Source organism: Pantherophis guttatus, chromosome 7, assembly GCF_059756535.1.
Source record: "Pantherophis guttatus breed Tessera chromosome 7, ASM5975653v1, whole genome shotgun sequence".
NCBI lineage: Eukaryota > Metazoa > Chordata > Lepidosauria > Squamata > Colubridae > Pantherophis > Pantherophis guttatus.
Genome location: NC_142069.1, coordinates 69,811,254 through 69,826,310, shown reverse-complemented (window position 1 = coordinate 69,826,310; position 15,057 = coordinate 69,811,254). Strand labels below are relative to the sequence as shown.

Sequence of the window (15,057 nt, the reverse complement as noted above, 5' to 3'; positions counted from 1 at the left end):
AGGACCTTGAGCCGTAAACCAGACGTTACCACGCATCGGAGTGAGCAAAGCCCAACATCCATTATCCATAGCAACACTTAAGTGTAGGCAAACACTGGTTTGCCCTCGGATTGTGGGGGCAATAAACTGACTTTGTATAAAAAATAACACCACTTGGGGGGGGCCCGAAAGCCCTACTAAGCAGGTATATATAAAAGTATGACGGCTATTGCTTAACGCATTGTAAGCCGCCCTGAATCTCCGGAGAAAGGCGGCATATAAATGGAACCAATCAATCAACTCCTTTGTAGAAATTAAATTAAGGAAAAAGACGGGATTTTTAACAGCAACGCTTTTCCCTCTTGTGTCTGGAGGTACAAATTACGTCTGAGGGATTCTCGGAAGCTTTTAAGCCAGGGGCAGGCAGGTGACAAGAGCGCACCCCCCACCCCCGCTTCGCGCCACCAAGCAAGCCCCGCGGTTCTGCGTTGGAAGAATTGCAGGAATCGCGGGGCGCGTCCCTCCTGCGAGCCCGCGGCATCTCCGCTCGCTTCCTCCGCCTCCCGCCACCGCCAATTTCCAGACTTCCTGGATGACAAGGCCGGGGAAGCAGCCCGGCTTGGCTCGCCCGGTATTTAACGGGGGAGGCCACAGAAAGCACGACTCCCGAGCTCGCCACTGGGACTCGCGCCGAAGCTGAGCCGCGGGCCGCCCCGCCTACGCTTCTCCGGACCGGCGGCGAAGAGAGTCCAAGCAGAGGGGCGCCGGGCCGAGAAGCGGCGACGCGGGCTGGGCAGCCTGGGGCGTCTCGACCCCGCGTCCTCCCCTCTCCCTCCGCGGCGTTTGGTCTCGCCCGCGCCTCCGCTCCCTGCCATGTTGGATTGCACGGCCGGCGCCGGGGAGAAGTTGGAAGTTTAGTGCCTGTCGGGAGAGCGGCGGAAGGCGCGCAGAGGGCGAGGAGCGGGACTTCCCGGCCGCTCCGCTCGCTCGCTTGAACCCCTCAGGAGTTGTTCCTCGGTCCGACGACGCGCGGCGCCCCCTCAGGTCGCCGCCCCGATGTTGCTGCAATAGCGCGGGGAGGCAGGCTGCTGCGCCGCCACCCTCCAGGAGACGCGGGGCCTGACCCCCAGACGAGCTAGAGCCAGCTGCGAAGCCGGCCGAGGGGTTGGCAGTCCCGGCCGGGCGCCGGCGGCGGCCGCTATGAACAACAGCCAGCAGCAGCAGCAGCAACAGCAACCCCCGCCGCCGCGGAGGGTCTCCAACGTGGGCTCCATGCTGCTCACCCCGCAGGAGAACGAGAGCCTCTTCGGCTTCCTCGGCAAGAAATGCGTGGTGAGTGGCGGACGGGAAGGAGGCTTCGCCCTGCTGGCTGGGCCTGACTGCCTCGGGGGTGGAAGTGCGGGGTGGGGGAGGCCCGGCCAATCCTGTGGGGGCGCCTGCGGGAGCGTGTGGAGGGTTTGCCTCCCGCGCGTCCCGGGCGGGAAGCTGCCTTGACCTCTCAGGGAAGGGGGTTTCGGGGGCCGGAGGGGGGTGACTTCCATCTGCTGGAGGGAGAAGCGGGCTGCTCCGAGTGGGAGGCGTGATGATGCAACCTCCTCCCCCCCCCCTTATTTCCTTTCCGGCGCGGGGTCGTGGCTGGTTTACTTCGAATTTGGAGAAGACCAGAAGGTCCCTGGTTGGGCCGTTCCCACGGAACAGCTGCCTGCTTCCTTTTTTCTCTCACACCCCCCCCCATATTCCTCCCCACGGCTCTGTATTGTTGGGGCGGGGGTGGAAAATCATCCCCTTAACAGCTTTGGCTAAATTTATACTGAAAAGGGACAAGGTGTGGGGTGCGCGAGGGAAAAAAAAAAGATGCTCGCCTTTACTCCCCAAGGGGGAAAAGACTTCAGGGGTCTCTTTTAGGGTTTTGAGTTTTTTTATTTTTGGGGGGGGGGCTCGTGAGAGTGGGATAAATCCTAGGTACAGGTGAAGGCAGTGGATCCAAGCAACAGGAAGGGAAGGCAGAGCCTGTTGACTAAAGTCGGGCCCATTGGATCCGTTCCGGCTTTGCTGAAAGAAAGAAACCTGGTTAGGGGAGCTCCAACAAATCCTTCACCCTTTGCGGCTTGTTTTAAAGGCAGATGCTGTTTACCTTTGCTGGGGAGCTCTTCACTTTTTGCTATGTTGAGAGATTATTTGCTCTCCCACTTCCTTTTTCCAACAGGTATTATTTCAGAGTATACCGGAAGTGCTCGGTGGTTTTCGATAGGTGTGTGTCAGCAATGGAGATGTTGCAATTTGTGTGTGTGTGGAAAAGTTCACCTAGTCATAGAAAGCTGGAATACATTTATACCTGTATAGTTTCTGAACTTTCAGGAAATGAACTCTGAAATGAAAATAGTGCTCTGAATTCTGTTTCTGAATCTGAGCAATAGATTTGCAGAGTATAGACAAAATTTCTCCTGAAAATATATTTGGAGGGGGGGGCGGCAAAACAGCTGTAATAATCCCTGAAATTTTGGTAGTCCTCATATAGCTGTTAGATACAGCTATTAGCTAATAGCTCCTCAAATAGCGTTTAGGAGACTTTATGCTGCTATGTTTGGCTTAGCAAGTTTTAGTATACAATCTATATCATGCTATTTTATATTGAAATATTCTGCATTTAAAATTGGCCTTTTCTGATTTCTGACCTGACAGACATTTAAACATATCACTAAATAAATATTCTTATTTCAGATGGATTAGCAGTCAAACTTTTCCTCTTCTGAATCATTAAAAAAAATACAATCATGAGTAAAGCATCATGGAGATGTCCTGTTTCCTTTAAGGGTTTTTGTTTATGGGCAGAAATTGGTTTTACTTAAGTTTTTTCCCCCATTATGACAGAGGCAAATTTAAACTATATTATCCAGAAATTGACCACAGATTTGCAAATGCCTTTGCCCACTGTAAATCTATAAGGATTATAATAGTATAGTGGTCTGAATGGAAAATCCAGTTTTTTGTTTCTGATGAGGTTAAATGGGTAAAGAAGATTCACAGATCTAATCTATCATTCAGTCATAGATCATCTGTAATTCATGTTTCATTAAAGCCAAGTTTGCACTCTAGATATGTCTTTTTCAGCTGTTAATGGGAATTTGCAGAGATAAAGTAGTTTCTGACAACTGTCTAATGAACATGAGCTGCTTTTTTCCTGGGAATGCCCTCTTACAGTGGAGAGAGTATACATTTATGTTGATTGCCATACTAAATTTATGTTAAATACTGTAGGCCAGATGGCTAAATATTAATACTGAACTGTAATATTACTAGTAATCCACTTTTTTCAGAGGGGGAAAAAATTAGCCTTTGCCAAAGTTTAATACACTTCACAGATTTTTAAAATCTCTTTTAGAATGTTATATTCTCTCTTTAGCAAAGAGCTGTTCCTAAGTGGAAAAGTTCATAGGCTTTGCCCTCAGGAAGTACTAGTTTTATTTCCAACAAAGTCCAAGTTTCTGAAAAGACCTCCTTTATGTAGAGAGCCATTCCTAGCCATTTCTAGTATTGAGCTGCCTGAATTTTCACTAATTTAGTGCAAGTTGAATTCCCTTGAAAACAAGAAAATGACCCATCTATAAGTGTTTTTAAAGAACAAATATGCTTTTATCTACAGAATTGTTTTATATGCAAATGTAATCAAAATAATACATAAAAATGGAAAAATTGTGTAGTCAGCAGCAGACAACTAGATTTAAAGAGAAGCAATTTGGGTACAATGACATATGGGAAATAAAATAGTATTTATTAATAAAATTAGAAGATATATTCTACTTAGAGAAAATATTTCATATCCTACGTGATGACACTTGAAATATTAGAAAATACATTGCACATTGGATTATATGATTTTCTTCCTCATATACAAAATTGCTGAAAACCTTAAAACTATTTTAAAATAATTGTATAATTTAATGTAAAACTTACACTTATTAAAAACAAATTGCATATGGGTTAGTTCCTTAATTAATGATTAATACATAATTACATATGTGTATGCGCTCTCTCTATATATATAGTAATAAAAGTATTTGTGTCACTGATATATTAATAGTATGACAATTTATAGTGTTATAAAACCATAAATAGTAATGTACACAACTTTTCTACCTTTACTAAAACTCTGTGCTCCTTAATGTTACCTTCTAATTTGACAATAACAGCTGTGTGAAAGAGTTTTGACTTCAGAGCTCTAAGGAAGTTATCAGGCAGGATACCATTCAGATTTCAGGAAGCAGATTGTTGTACTGCATAGGACATACAGAGAGCAGCAGCACATTCTTGTTCTCTTCTGATCTCATTTGGAAGTTGTATTCTTTAACCAGGGTGGATTTGGTTTAAATCGAGTTGATTTAAATCACAATTTAAATCATGATTTAAATCACTAGTAAAAAGGCTTGATTTAAATCAACTCGATTTAAATCATAATTTTTAAAGAGCAACTGTCATCTCTGCTACTCCTTTGACCCACTGTTGACTCACCGATAGTCCCAGTATTACAGAATATACAGCCTCATGCTACATAACTAAGCTCCATTTCATGCTGAATAAACTAAATTATTTATGTATCTTAAATAGAAAACTATCATATGATAGATTTATACCCCAAAAGTTTTTTATTAAAATAAATTTGATAAAAATCAAAAAAATCCAATTTAAATCAAAAAATCCAATTTAAATCAAAACAAATCTGATTTTTTTTGATTTTTAAAAAAAAATCATTGATTTTTATCCACCCTGTCTTTAACCAGTGCTTACTGGCTGGACCTACTGGACAACATAGTTCTACCTGGAATAAGTGGTCCTTCAGATGTGTGTATATCAGGGGTGAAATCCAGCAGGTTCTGACAGGTTCTGGAGAACCGGTAGCAGAAATTTTGAGCAGTTCGGAGAACCGGTAGCAGAAATTTTGAGTAGTTCGGAGAACCGGCAAATACCACCTCTGGCTGGCCCCTGGGGTGGGAATGGAGATTTTGCAGTATCCTTTCCCTGCCATGCCCACTAAGCTACACCACGCCAACCAAGGCACCCCCACAGAACCGGTAGTAAAAAATTTTAGATTTCACCACTGGTGTATATACTGTATATTAGTGTTTTGTGCTGTACTGTTTTCAAGCTGCAAATGCCAACATAAAATAACCAGCCACTTTCACTTCTGGAATTGTAACTGCTAGGCCGAGAATTATAATGCAAGTGAAAATCAATGTGATAACAGAGGATATCAACCATAACTGATAGACAGTATCTTCAGCATGCAAAAATGTTAGGTTCAGTCTCTGGAACGAGTTTAAAAGAATACGTGATGGAAAAGACTTTACTTCAAGAATCTGAAGAATCACTGTTTAAGAGTAGGCAATTTTGGAGAGACAGATAGTCTGACCTTTTCTAAATCAACAATATTCCTTAGTCTTCTTGAATTGTAACAAATTCTGTATGGATAAAGTAAAGGCATTTAGCCTCTTATTCAATAATAACAGTTCCCTTATTGAGCTCAATACAGGTAATCCTTGTTTAATAATCACTTGCTTAACAAATATTCAAACTTGCAACAGTGCTGAACCAGTGGTATTTATGACCAATCCTTGAAGTTTCTGCCATTGTAATGTGCCTCACAGTCACATTACTGTTGTCCAGGTGCTTGGCAATCAGCCTGGATTTCCTGCCATTGCAGCCTCCCATGGTCATATGATCACAATTTGCGACCTTCCTTGCCAGCTTCCCACAAGAAAAATCAGGAAGTTAGACGTCACAATCACATGAGGTCTTTGCTTAACGACAGTAACTTCAGGCTTGCAGAACTGTGGTTGCTAAGCAGCACGGTCATACAACATCACACTTTACGACTGTATTGCTTAGCAGAAATTCTGGTCCTACTCCAATGGATCGATTTTTTTAATGTACCTTCCTGCTTTTTTAAAAAAATATTTTTTTAACTTGATTTCAATTATTTCTTCCCCTCAATTTAGGTTTAAGAAATCCAAAGCCATTCTATTGGATGGACCACATTCTTTCATTTTGTTTATAATAGTTTTACTCAACACCATTCGTTGCTGCTTAATATCATGAAAATGTATTGTCAGTTCAATAGGATATAAGTATTGTTCAGCCCATTTCAGAGATAGATCCGTGTTCACAAGCTCTGACATGCTGAGAGTTAATATCTGTTGAAAGGTGTCACAATTAGTTTTTTCAATCTGGGAAAAATGTTATCTTATTGCAGTTGACTGCAAAGCTATCTGCAGAAAATGTGTTTGAGATACTAACATGCCTAATATTGGTTGTTTTTAATTGTGGCCATTCCTAGTTTAGAGTATGGTTTATATTCCTAATATATGCTTAATATGTAGGAATAGCATGAATTCATGGGACTGGAAGCATTATGTTTTGCATTGTTGCCTCGGAATTTTATACATTTTCCAGATACTTAAGTCCATGGCTATTCTTTTTGTTGTACTCCCTATCACCTTTATCTCACTATGCAATGTAATTGTCAAATAGTCTGAATTTTGTGAAGGAACATCTATTGTCTAGATGTGGTAATAGGATAATAATTGGATTATTGCAATGTACTCTACACGGAACCAGTGATGGGCTGCTGCCGGTTATAATACACTAGTTTGCCCAGTACTAAAAATGTGAGCACACGGGGCTTCAAAAACATGGCGATATAGGACGGAATAGCGCCGGGGGGGTGGCCATCTGTGGGTCACAACTACCAGTTCACCTGAATCAGCAGCAGCCCACCTTTGCACGGAACTACCCTTGAAGAGTATTCAGAAGCTACAATTGGTACAGAATGCACTGGCATGGACAATTCTGGAGTGGGTATTCCCTGTAATATCGCTGTTACATAAGCTTCATTAGTTGCTGGTTTGCTTCTGGGACCAATTCAGTGTATTGGTTATCATTTTTAAAGCCCTTCAGGGCATGGCACTAGGACTAGATTATGTGAGGAACCATCTCACCTCTGGAGGTGGTTGGTGAATTAAAAAACAAAAGTCCATTCTTGGACCATCCATGCTCTTGTGCTCTTTATTTAATTGTTAATTTTAATGCTTTTATATTCTTTTATGCCACTGTAAACAGCCCAGAATTTGATTAGTAAGGCAGGCAGCATATGAATTAAATAAATATAGTATTTAAGATAGTGTCTTAAATGTGTTGATAATAAAATATTTCTTTATTAAATATGCAGGCCATAATGATATTTTTGCATGATTTGCTCTATTTGCATGAGCCTTACATTCAAGCATATTGGATGCAGGTAGAAACAAGGCTGGGATTGATAATCTAGCACTATTTGCAATAACGCTTACTTGTTTTACAAGAAAAGGCAAGGCAGTTTCTTTTCGAGACCATTGTCTCAGTGCTCCACTAGCCACTTAACCATAACAATTGACCTACAATAATATATAATATTTTCATTATCAATAAAATTAAATAGTTTGAGGTTGGGTTTCTATAGAACATTTGCGTTTTGTTCTTAATACTTGGGCTTTTATATAAATAGAAACATTTTTTATATTTCATTATGTTTCCATAGAACACTTTTGTTTAAAAAAAAAAAAAGAATATGTAGTCCATGTGACCTCAGTGTTTTAAAGACTGTTCTGTTTTCTTTTTAATCTTTTACATGCTTGTGTTACTTATTAATTAAGGGTTTGCAGCTCCTGTACATTTTTCTTTTAAAGAGTAATTTACTGTGCAGGATTTCTTTGATTATCAAAGTAGCTGCTATTTGCTTTTCTCTTCCATAGTGTGCACTGAAAAAATTGCCAGGTTAGGGATGATCAAACTGAACGTTTTGTTTATTTTCATATTCAAAAAGAATATTGTAAATACATTTATCGCCTCTCTGTTATTAACTGTATAGAATTAGACTAGAGACTGAGATAACCTGAAAAAATAGAACATTGACACTGAGTTCTATGATACAAAAGGGAAGTTATTGGGAACGATTTTTGGAACACTGAAATATGCCACCTCTTCTTGGGACCTTTTTATTCCTGACTTGTCAGGTTATAGTTTAATGTATAACATACTAAGGATGTTTCTGTGTGTCTGAGGGAAAACATAAACCTTACAGACCTTAACACGATAGTGGTCAATCTGGGTGGGGAGTTGAGGTATAATTTTTTTAGGTATTAGCATATTTGGAATTTTGAGAAACTTATTGGCACAGATACAAAATTGCTATTTTAAGGCATGCTCATTCACAAAATGCTATCATGGTGGAGATGATAAGTTTAATACTTTCATTTAAATCAAACTGGCAAGACCATATCCACTATTAATACTGGGCATACTGTTCACTATTACATGTATCATTCAATACAGTGATTCCTCAAATCCAGTTGGTCTAATTGTTGTGTTTCTGTACTATTATTTCCTGGCAATACCTTCAGTAGCTGCAGTAGAATCCCAGCTATGGATTCCACCTGCTGCTGAAGCAGCTTCTTCAAGAGAAGGTACTCCATTACCACTCTCAAGGTTTGCAATATCTTTTCTCAAAGTGTTGGCTACCTCCCAAATCAACCATTATATAACAGCTCAGAGAAGCCAGGAAGAGTATGGTTATACTCTGCAGGTGGTGGAGCTCACACTGTAAAGGCTTCTTTATACTTCCACAAAAGTTGCACAAAGTCAAAAGAATCTCAGATTGTAATCCAAAGTCCTCTCTTGCTCACCTCAGAATTTGTTTAACTGAAGAGTCATTGGTGGTCTCTGAGCTTACTTGTTTTCTGTTGCGTTTCTGTGCTATTACGTCCTGGCAATACCTTCAGTAGCTGCAGTAGAATCCCACATACGGATTCCACCTGCTGCTGAAGCAGGAACTGTGAATCCAAAAAGACCCTGAAATCATTGACCATCTTCTTCAGGAAGGATAATACCATCCAGACCAGGGGTGTTAAACTCGCATCGTCATGGCAGTGCCATGTGATGTATCGGGACTTTTTCCCCCTTCGCTAAACCGGGCAGGGTGGGGCCAGCACGTGATGCATCTGGTTCATGGGGCTGTGAGTTTGATACCCCTGATGCAGACATTTTATCAGGAGCAATGTTGTAGGTGTAGCCCATGTTGTATGGATATAATAGCAACTCCCATCTTGATACTATTTAATTTGAGTTTGTTTTTCCCATTCAGTCTTTAACAAACTGGACCAGATTTTCACATCATCTCTGGCTCAATCGGGGATGGAAATATATTATTTAATGTCATTAATATATTGATGATTGCTCACCTTTTTCAGATGACTTTAGACTGATTTATTTGCCTTTATGTAGAAAACTATACTTAGTTAAGTCTCAGCACTGATCTCAGAAAGCTGAGAAATGTCAGATTTGGTTAGCAGTTAGGTGGGAGACCATTAGGAAATACTACAGTTGTAGGCTAGATTGTGAACCACAAAACAATAGAATAAGGCATTGGCAAATCTGCCATTATTGTTAGGAAAACTATTAAGTCACAACAAATCAAACTCAACCCAAGTGAGGCTTTATTTTTTTTTAGAACACTTTACTTAAATAACAGCCAGGAGTACTTCCATATATGTTGGATCATGAGTTGCAAAATTCCTAGTTCATGAGAGCATTGGTCATAGTATTTGGGAATTGATTCCTAGCCTCTCTTGAGAATACCATGCTGAAAAAATTCTGATCATAAGCAAGGGATTGCTTCTTGCTTCACAGGGCATTTTTTAGAAAAAAAAGCTACATTTCAACAAATACTGTCAAGATTGAATTGCTTGGCTCCTTTCGGATTGTATTGCTATTCAACTTGCCATTGAATTGAAGGGGGAGAGTGGAGGGTGGAATGGAGGTTTTTGCATGCAACGTGAGAGTCAAGGTCACCACTGCAGGTGCCTGAGAAGGAGGTGGACTATTCCCATAACAAAAGGATGTCTCAATATTGGACAATGTGAACACCCAGGAGTGGGGAGAAAGGGAAGTTATTATTTAACTAAGCAAGCCTTTGCACAGGAAAACCAGAGCTGGTTTTCTTTCTTCAGTGCCAAAATGATGTATCCAATAAAGTTTTACTTGGGAATTCAAAACTCCCAAGAATGTTTACTTCTTTTGGGTCCATTAGTCAGACGGTTGACAAATACACACAAACACATGCAGGTATCTTCATTTAACAACCACATTTGGGATTGGCAACTCAGTTGTTAAGTGAAACAATCGCTAAGTGAAATCATGACTGCTTATGATCTTCAGCTTTGCTTTGCTTTACAGGTTTGTGAAGGTCAAAAAGATGAGGGTGTGTATATGTACTGGTATTTAGTCTATGGCTTCTTTCCAATATGCTGACACATAACGGTACTATAGAATGCAAAAAAAGGGGAGTTTAAAGATTTTTGGGGGAAAAAAACCTTGAATACCATGCTTCCCCAAAAATAAGACCCTGTTTTATATTTTTTTGAACCCTGGAATAAGCACTTGGCCTTATTGCCATGCACTCAAAAGCCCGATTGGACTTATTATCAGGGGATGTCTTATTTTGGGGGAAACAGGGTAGTAATTTGAGCAAGTGCTTTTCTCCAGGAAATATTCTTAAACTAGCTTTTCACTCTACGCTTTTAGCCAAATCATCTTGAAATTATTTCCTGCGTTACAGTTCTAAAGTCAAAAGAGGCATCACTGTATAGACTGCAATACTAAAATAGTATTTGACCTCTGTGGTTAAGACTGAAAGTTTGAAACATCCTGCAATAGTGTGGTTTTGAGTGAAATACCACAAATGAGCTTCCTTTTTTCTGGCTAGCAGTTTATATTGAAAGTATATGACTTTGTCCCTTCAAATATTAAAGGAAGAGATTTTCTTTGTGGGGGGAAAAATCTAGAAGAATATCTTCAAAAGGAAACATTGTAGCATGCAAGAATTTTTAAATTTTGATAACCTCTATGATAACTTCTGCACAAGAGATGCAGGAATTTAAACTAGAAAACTACTTATTCTATTTTGGACACCAAGGTTATAATTTGCACACTTCAGATTTTTAAAACAGAAAATGTTGTTATAGCTTGCTTTTTATGGATAAAAAGTAGACCAGTCAACTTTTTCATTATAGGATGTTCCTACTCATTTAGTTTTGTTGCATATAAAATCTGCCAGTTGCAGATGCAGAACATCAAAATAAAGACTGGTTACACCATACTGTGTACTGTAGTCCTACTAAATTAATCTTCCTCTATGGCCTAAAAGGTTGGTTTTATTTGACTATCAAGCTTCGTTTTAAATATTTATATCCTACCTAGCCTTTCTGTGGTTATATAACATTAACAGAAAAACAGAAATCTAAAACAAGAATACTAGTTTTCACAGAAGCCTTTTTTTAAAAGAACTCTGCCAGGGGATTATGTCAATTGCCTATTAATATTTTTAATGATTTTGTTGATATAAGTTCAGTTCTTAGCTGCTGGTGATCCAAAGCCAAATGAAGATCTGCACAGACCATTCTATAACAAATTTTGTACAATGTTTTTTAAAAAGTCAAGCAGGATTTGGTTTAAAATACTTTGAATTAATTTCTTACTCTGTATTTTCCAATTTTAATAGAGAATATAGGCTTTTATCTGTATCCCTAGCCAAAGGTATGTTAGGTATATATGTCAATACATTAATGTACAAAATGGACTCTGTTTTGTCATCTACTCTGAATTGCCAAACTTTGATAAAGTGCATAAACTAACGGATACACTAATAAGATGATATTCATTGTACACATAACTTTTGGAACAATCAATACTTTATTAGTTACAATTGTGATAAAGTTGGGAGGAGTTGATGTATCTTTATGTTAGTGTTTTTCAAATACATTATTTTACTACTTTGAGTCCTGTGGCATTTTGTAGTACGTTCAAAGAAATTGAGTGTGTCATTATCTGCCTGGAAATACTATTTTCATCAGATGAATTCTGCAAGATTTTATTTGTGACTAATGGAGAAGACAATGGAAAGATGATACTTAAATTTTAACATAGTATTTTTAAAATTTTTATTTTAGACAATGTGCTCTGTGGTCGTCCAGATATATGCAGCGGAGCGCAATGCTATGTGGTCAAAGAAATGCTGTGGTGTAGCTTGCCTTGTAAAAGACAATCCACAAAGATCCTATTTTATCAGAATATACGATATAAAGGTAAAAACTTTTTGCCATATTTAGTTTATGTTTCTATTGTTTATCTTATGAAAATGTTGCATCATAGGCAGTTGCATATAATACAAATTGTTTAAATATTAATTGCTAAAGCAATATGGATAAAGAGTGCTGTTCAGAAAACAACACTTCGTTTTTCATATTCTATTGCAGATACTATTTTCTTGCTGAAAGTATAAATAGCTTAGTTTTTGCTTTCACAACTTCAGGGGAAAAATCTGGTCTGTTTACACTGGTACATATCCTATCTTTGAATTTTGTCCATATTTGTTTTAATAGGTTCTGAGACAGTACAAGTTACATTAGAATTGTAGCACATTTTCAGATTTATACTACAAAAGTACAGGTTACCAAGAAATTAAGCTAGTTTCTATGTTTTAAGAATAGAATTTTAATCTGAAGCAAAGTCATCAGAAAGAGTGTAAAACCTTAGAATGTCCAAAGGTGAGATATAAATCCATGCATATTTGCTTACAATAATTTATTGTCTCAATGTCTTCCCTTCTCCTTCTGCCCCCTCATCACTCTTGCAGGAAGGAAAACAATTGTGGGAACAAGAATTATATAATAACTTTGTATATAATAGTCCCAGAGCATATTTTCATACCTTTGCTGGAGACGTAAGTATTTTCAGGCGTTAATTTGGAAAAGTGATTACTTTATGTTAAATCTAATCTGTTAAAGTAATTTATGAAATATTAAGTAATTTTATGTGACGTCTATATTTCTATTGATTGTTTTCAAACATTTTAGTGTTCAGATAGAACTGCTTGACTGATTTTTACTTGAAATTTATGTTTAATCTTAGCTTACTTAGCTTATAATAGAAAAATATAAGAATAAAGTATTCCTAATTCCAGATGAGATCAATAACGTGGGGCGGGGGGGATCTGAAGCCTACTTTGTTCAGTGGATTTTTGTTTATATAGTTTCAGAAGAGCTGCATATTTTTATTCCCTGTCTTAGGTTGATCATGAACATTATTGTTTTTCAGACATGTCAGATGGGTCTTAATTTTGCTAATGAAGAAGAAGCTAAAAAATTCCAAAAGACTATAACAGACCTGCTTGGACGAAGGCAGAGAAAATCTGGTATTTATATAGTTTTTCAGTGCTTGTTTATCTTGTTTGTAGTTCTAGTTTATAAGAGGAAACCTTTGGCTGTGGTCATACCCAATTAATCTGTGCCCTCCCTACTTTGCTTTATAACAGTTCAGCTTGAACAGGTTTTCAATTAATGGAGTTTTTGTCCAATACTAATGCAGCATCCGATAGAGTTGATTGGGCCAGTGCTGATACTTCCTGAACTTCCCCTATTGCCCCTGTGCTAAAATTAAGCTTAAAAAAAACCCTTTTCATAAAATATTTTTGTTTTGTTTTTGTTTTTTTAAATAAGTTCTGTAAGAACATCATTGCCTCAAAGCTCTTCTGTGTATTAATTAGCAAGTAATTACTTTTCACAATTTGAATTTAAAAGAGAACATATGCAGATATGTGCAAAATGGATCACTCTACACAGTGCATGATAGTTTTAGAATAATTTATTACAAACTAGATTTGGTGGCTATGTAATCTATTATAGAATTAATTCATTCAATATTATTATTCCTTTCTAGAAGGGTTAATGTAAACAATAAAAGCTAACTGTAATTTAGCAAAACAGGCCAGTGAGAATTAATGGGGATACCAAAAAATAAAGTAGGATAAACCCAAGATATGTAAGGAAAAAATGTTTAAAATAAATAAATAAAACCCTAACCCATCCAAGTTTTAAATGAATAAATTGGATTTCTTAGCTTGGCTTAGCACAAGACTGAATGTGCTCAAAGCAACAATATATGGCATGTTAATTGAAAAAACATGAAAAAATAGAGATGCTGGCAAAAGAAATCTGCTGGAGGAGCATTTCAGTTAGGAAGTAAGAATACCCTAATATTTTGCTCTCTGGTCAGGGTTAGGGTTAGGGTTTTATTTATGTACCTAACTTATGTAAGTTAGTTACTATATATTACTAAATATATGGTATTTTAGTGTCACAAATACGTGTTTTCTGTTTAATTTTATAAACATACATACATAGGTACATACACACAAAATACGTATACTATATACTACTGGGTTCATGAATTTTTAGTTTACATTCATCTTTTTCTGCATTATAATGTACTGAGCTGGAGCTTGAAATTACCTAGCTGCCTAGATACATTTGTCTAATTTTTAATGTTCAGCTACCTTATGAATTAAGTATAATTTCCATCAAACCATACAGCATCTCACTTGGCCCACGCAGATCCTCTTGTGCACCTTCCCCAATCCATGCTTCCCTAACACATGCTGCTATAATGTCTTCGATCAATGCAGCATCTCTTGTGCTGTTCTGCCCCAGGTCCGGATTCCCAAGGATTGTGATACACACCAACGGTCCTTATCAAAGTTATAACATACCAAGAATGAACAAAGTCCGGCAAAGGTTGGCAACCAGCCCAGAAAACAAGATACGATAAGACACTCACTATCCAAACTGCTCTTTAATAATTACACGTTGTTTCCAGCAAGAAATTACTAACTGCGTGTGACTTAAATAGGCTAAGGGAGTGGCCAATTATCCTCAAACCTTACTCTCGAGGAGACCTCCTCCTCCTAAGTAGCCACTCCTGCCTTTTGGCAGCCCTGCGTGCTCGAGCATTGAGGAGAGGCTTCTCCACTTCGCTCTCTCCACTTGAAGGAGCCTCTGGAGGTTCTGAAGGACCTGGCTGAGTCTCTGCCTCTGACACCACATAATCTTCAGCCTGTTCGCTGTCCGACGCGAGCGCCAGCTGCGCAGGCTGCTGGCACGACCCCACACCAGCCTCCTCGTTGTCGGGATCAGCCATGATCCGGGCAGGCCGCTG

At 38.8% G+C, this 15,057-nt stretch overlaps 1 protein-coding gene across 1 annotated transcript in view; it reads left to right on the top strand.

Moving 5' to 3' along the window:
- Positions 1-321: 321 nt before the first annotated feature.
- Positions 322-15,057, top strand: part of WASL (WASP like actin nucleation promoting factor) — a 29,180-nt gene continuing 14,444 nt past the window's right edge. Inside the window, exons 1-4 of the mRNA XM_087874203.1 lie at positions 322-1,311; positions 12,015-12,149; positions 12,701-12,787; positions 13,162-13,258. Coding sequence (XP_087730329.1) covers positions 1,180-1,311; positions 12,015-12,149; positions 12,701-12,787; positions 13,162-13,258 — 451 coding nt within the window. The 5' untranslated portion in view covers positions 322-1,179. The remainder of the gene's footprint in view (positions 1,312-12,014; positions 12,150-12,700; positions 12,788-13,161; positions 13,259-15,057) is intronic.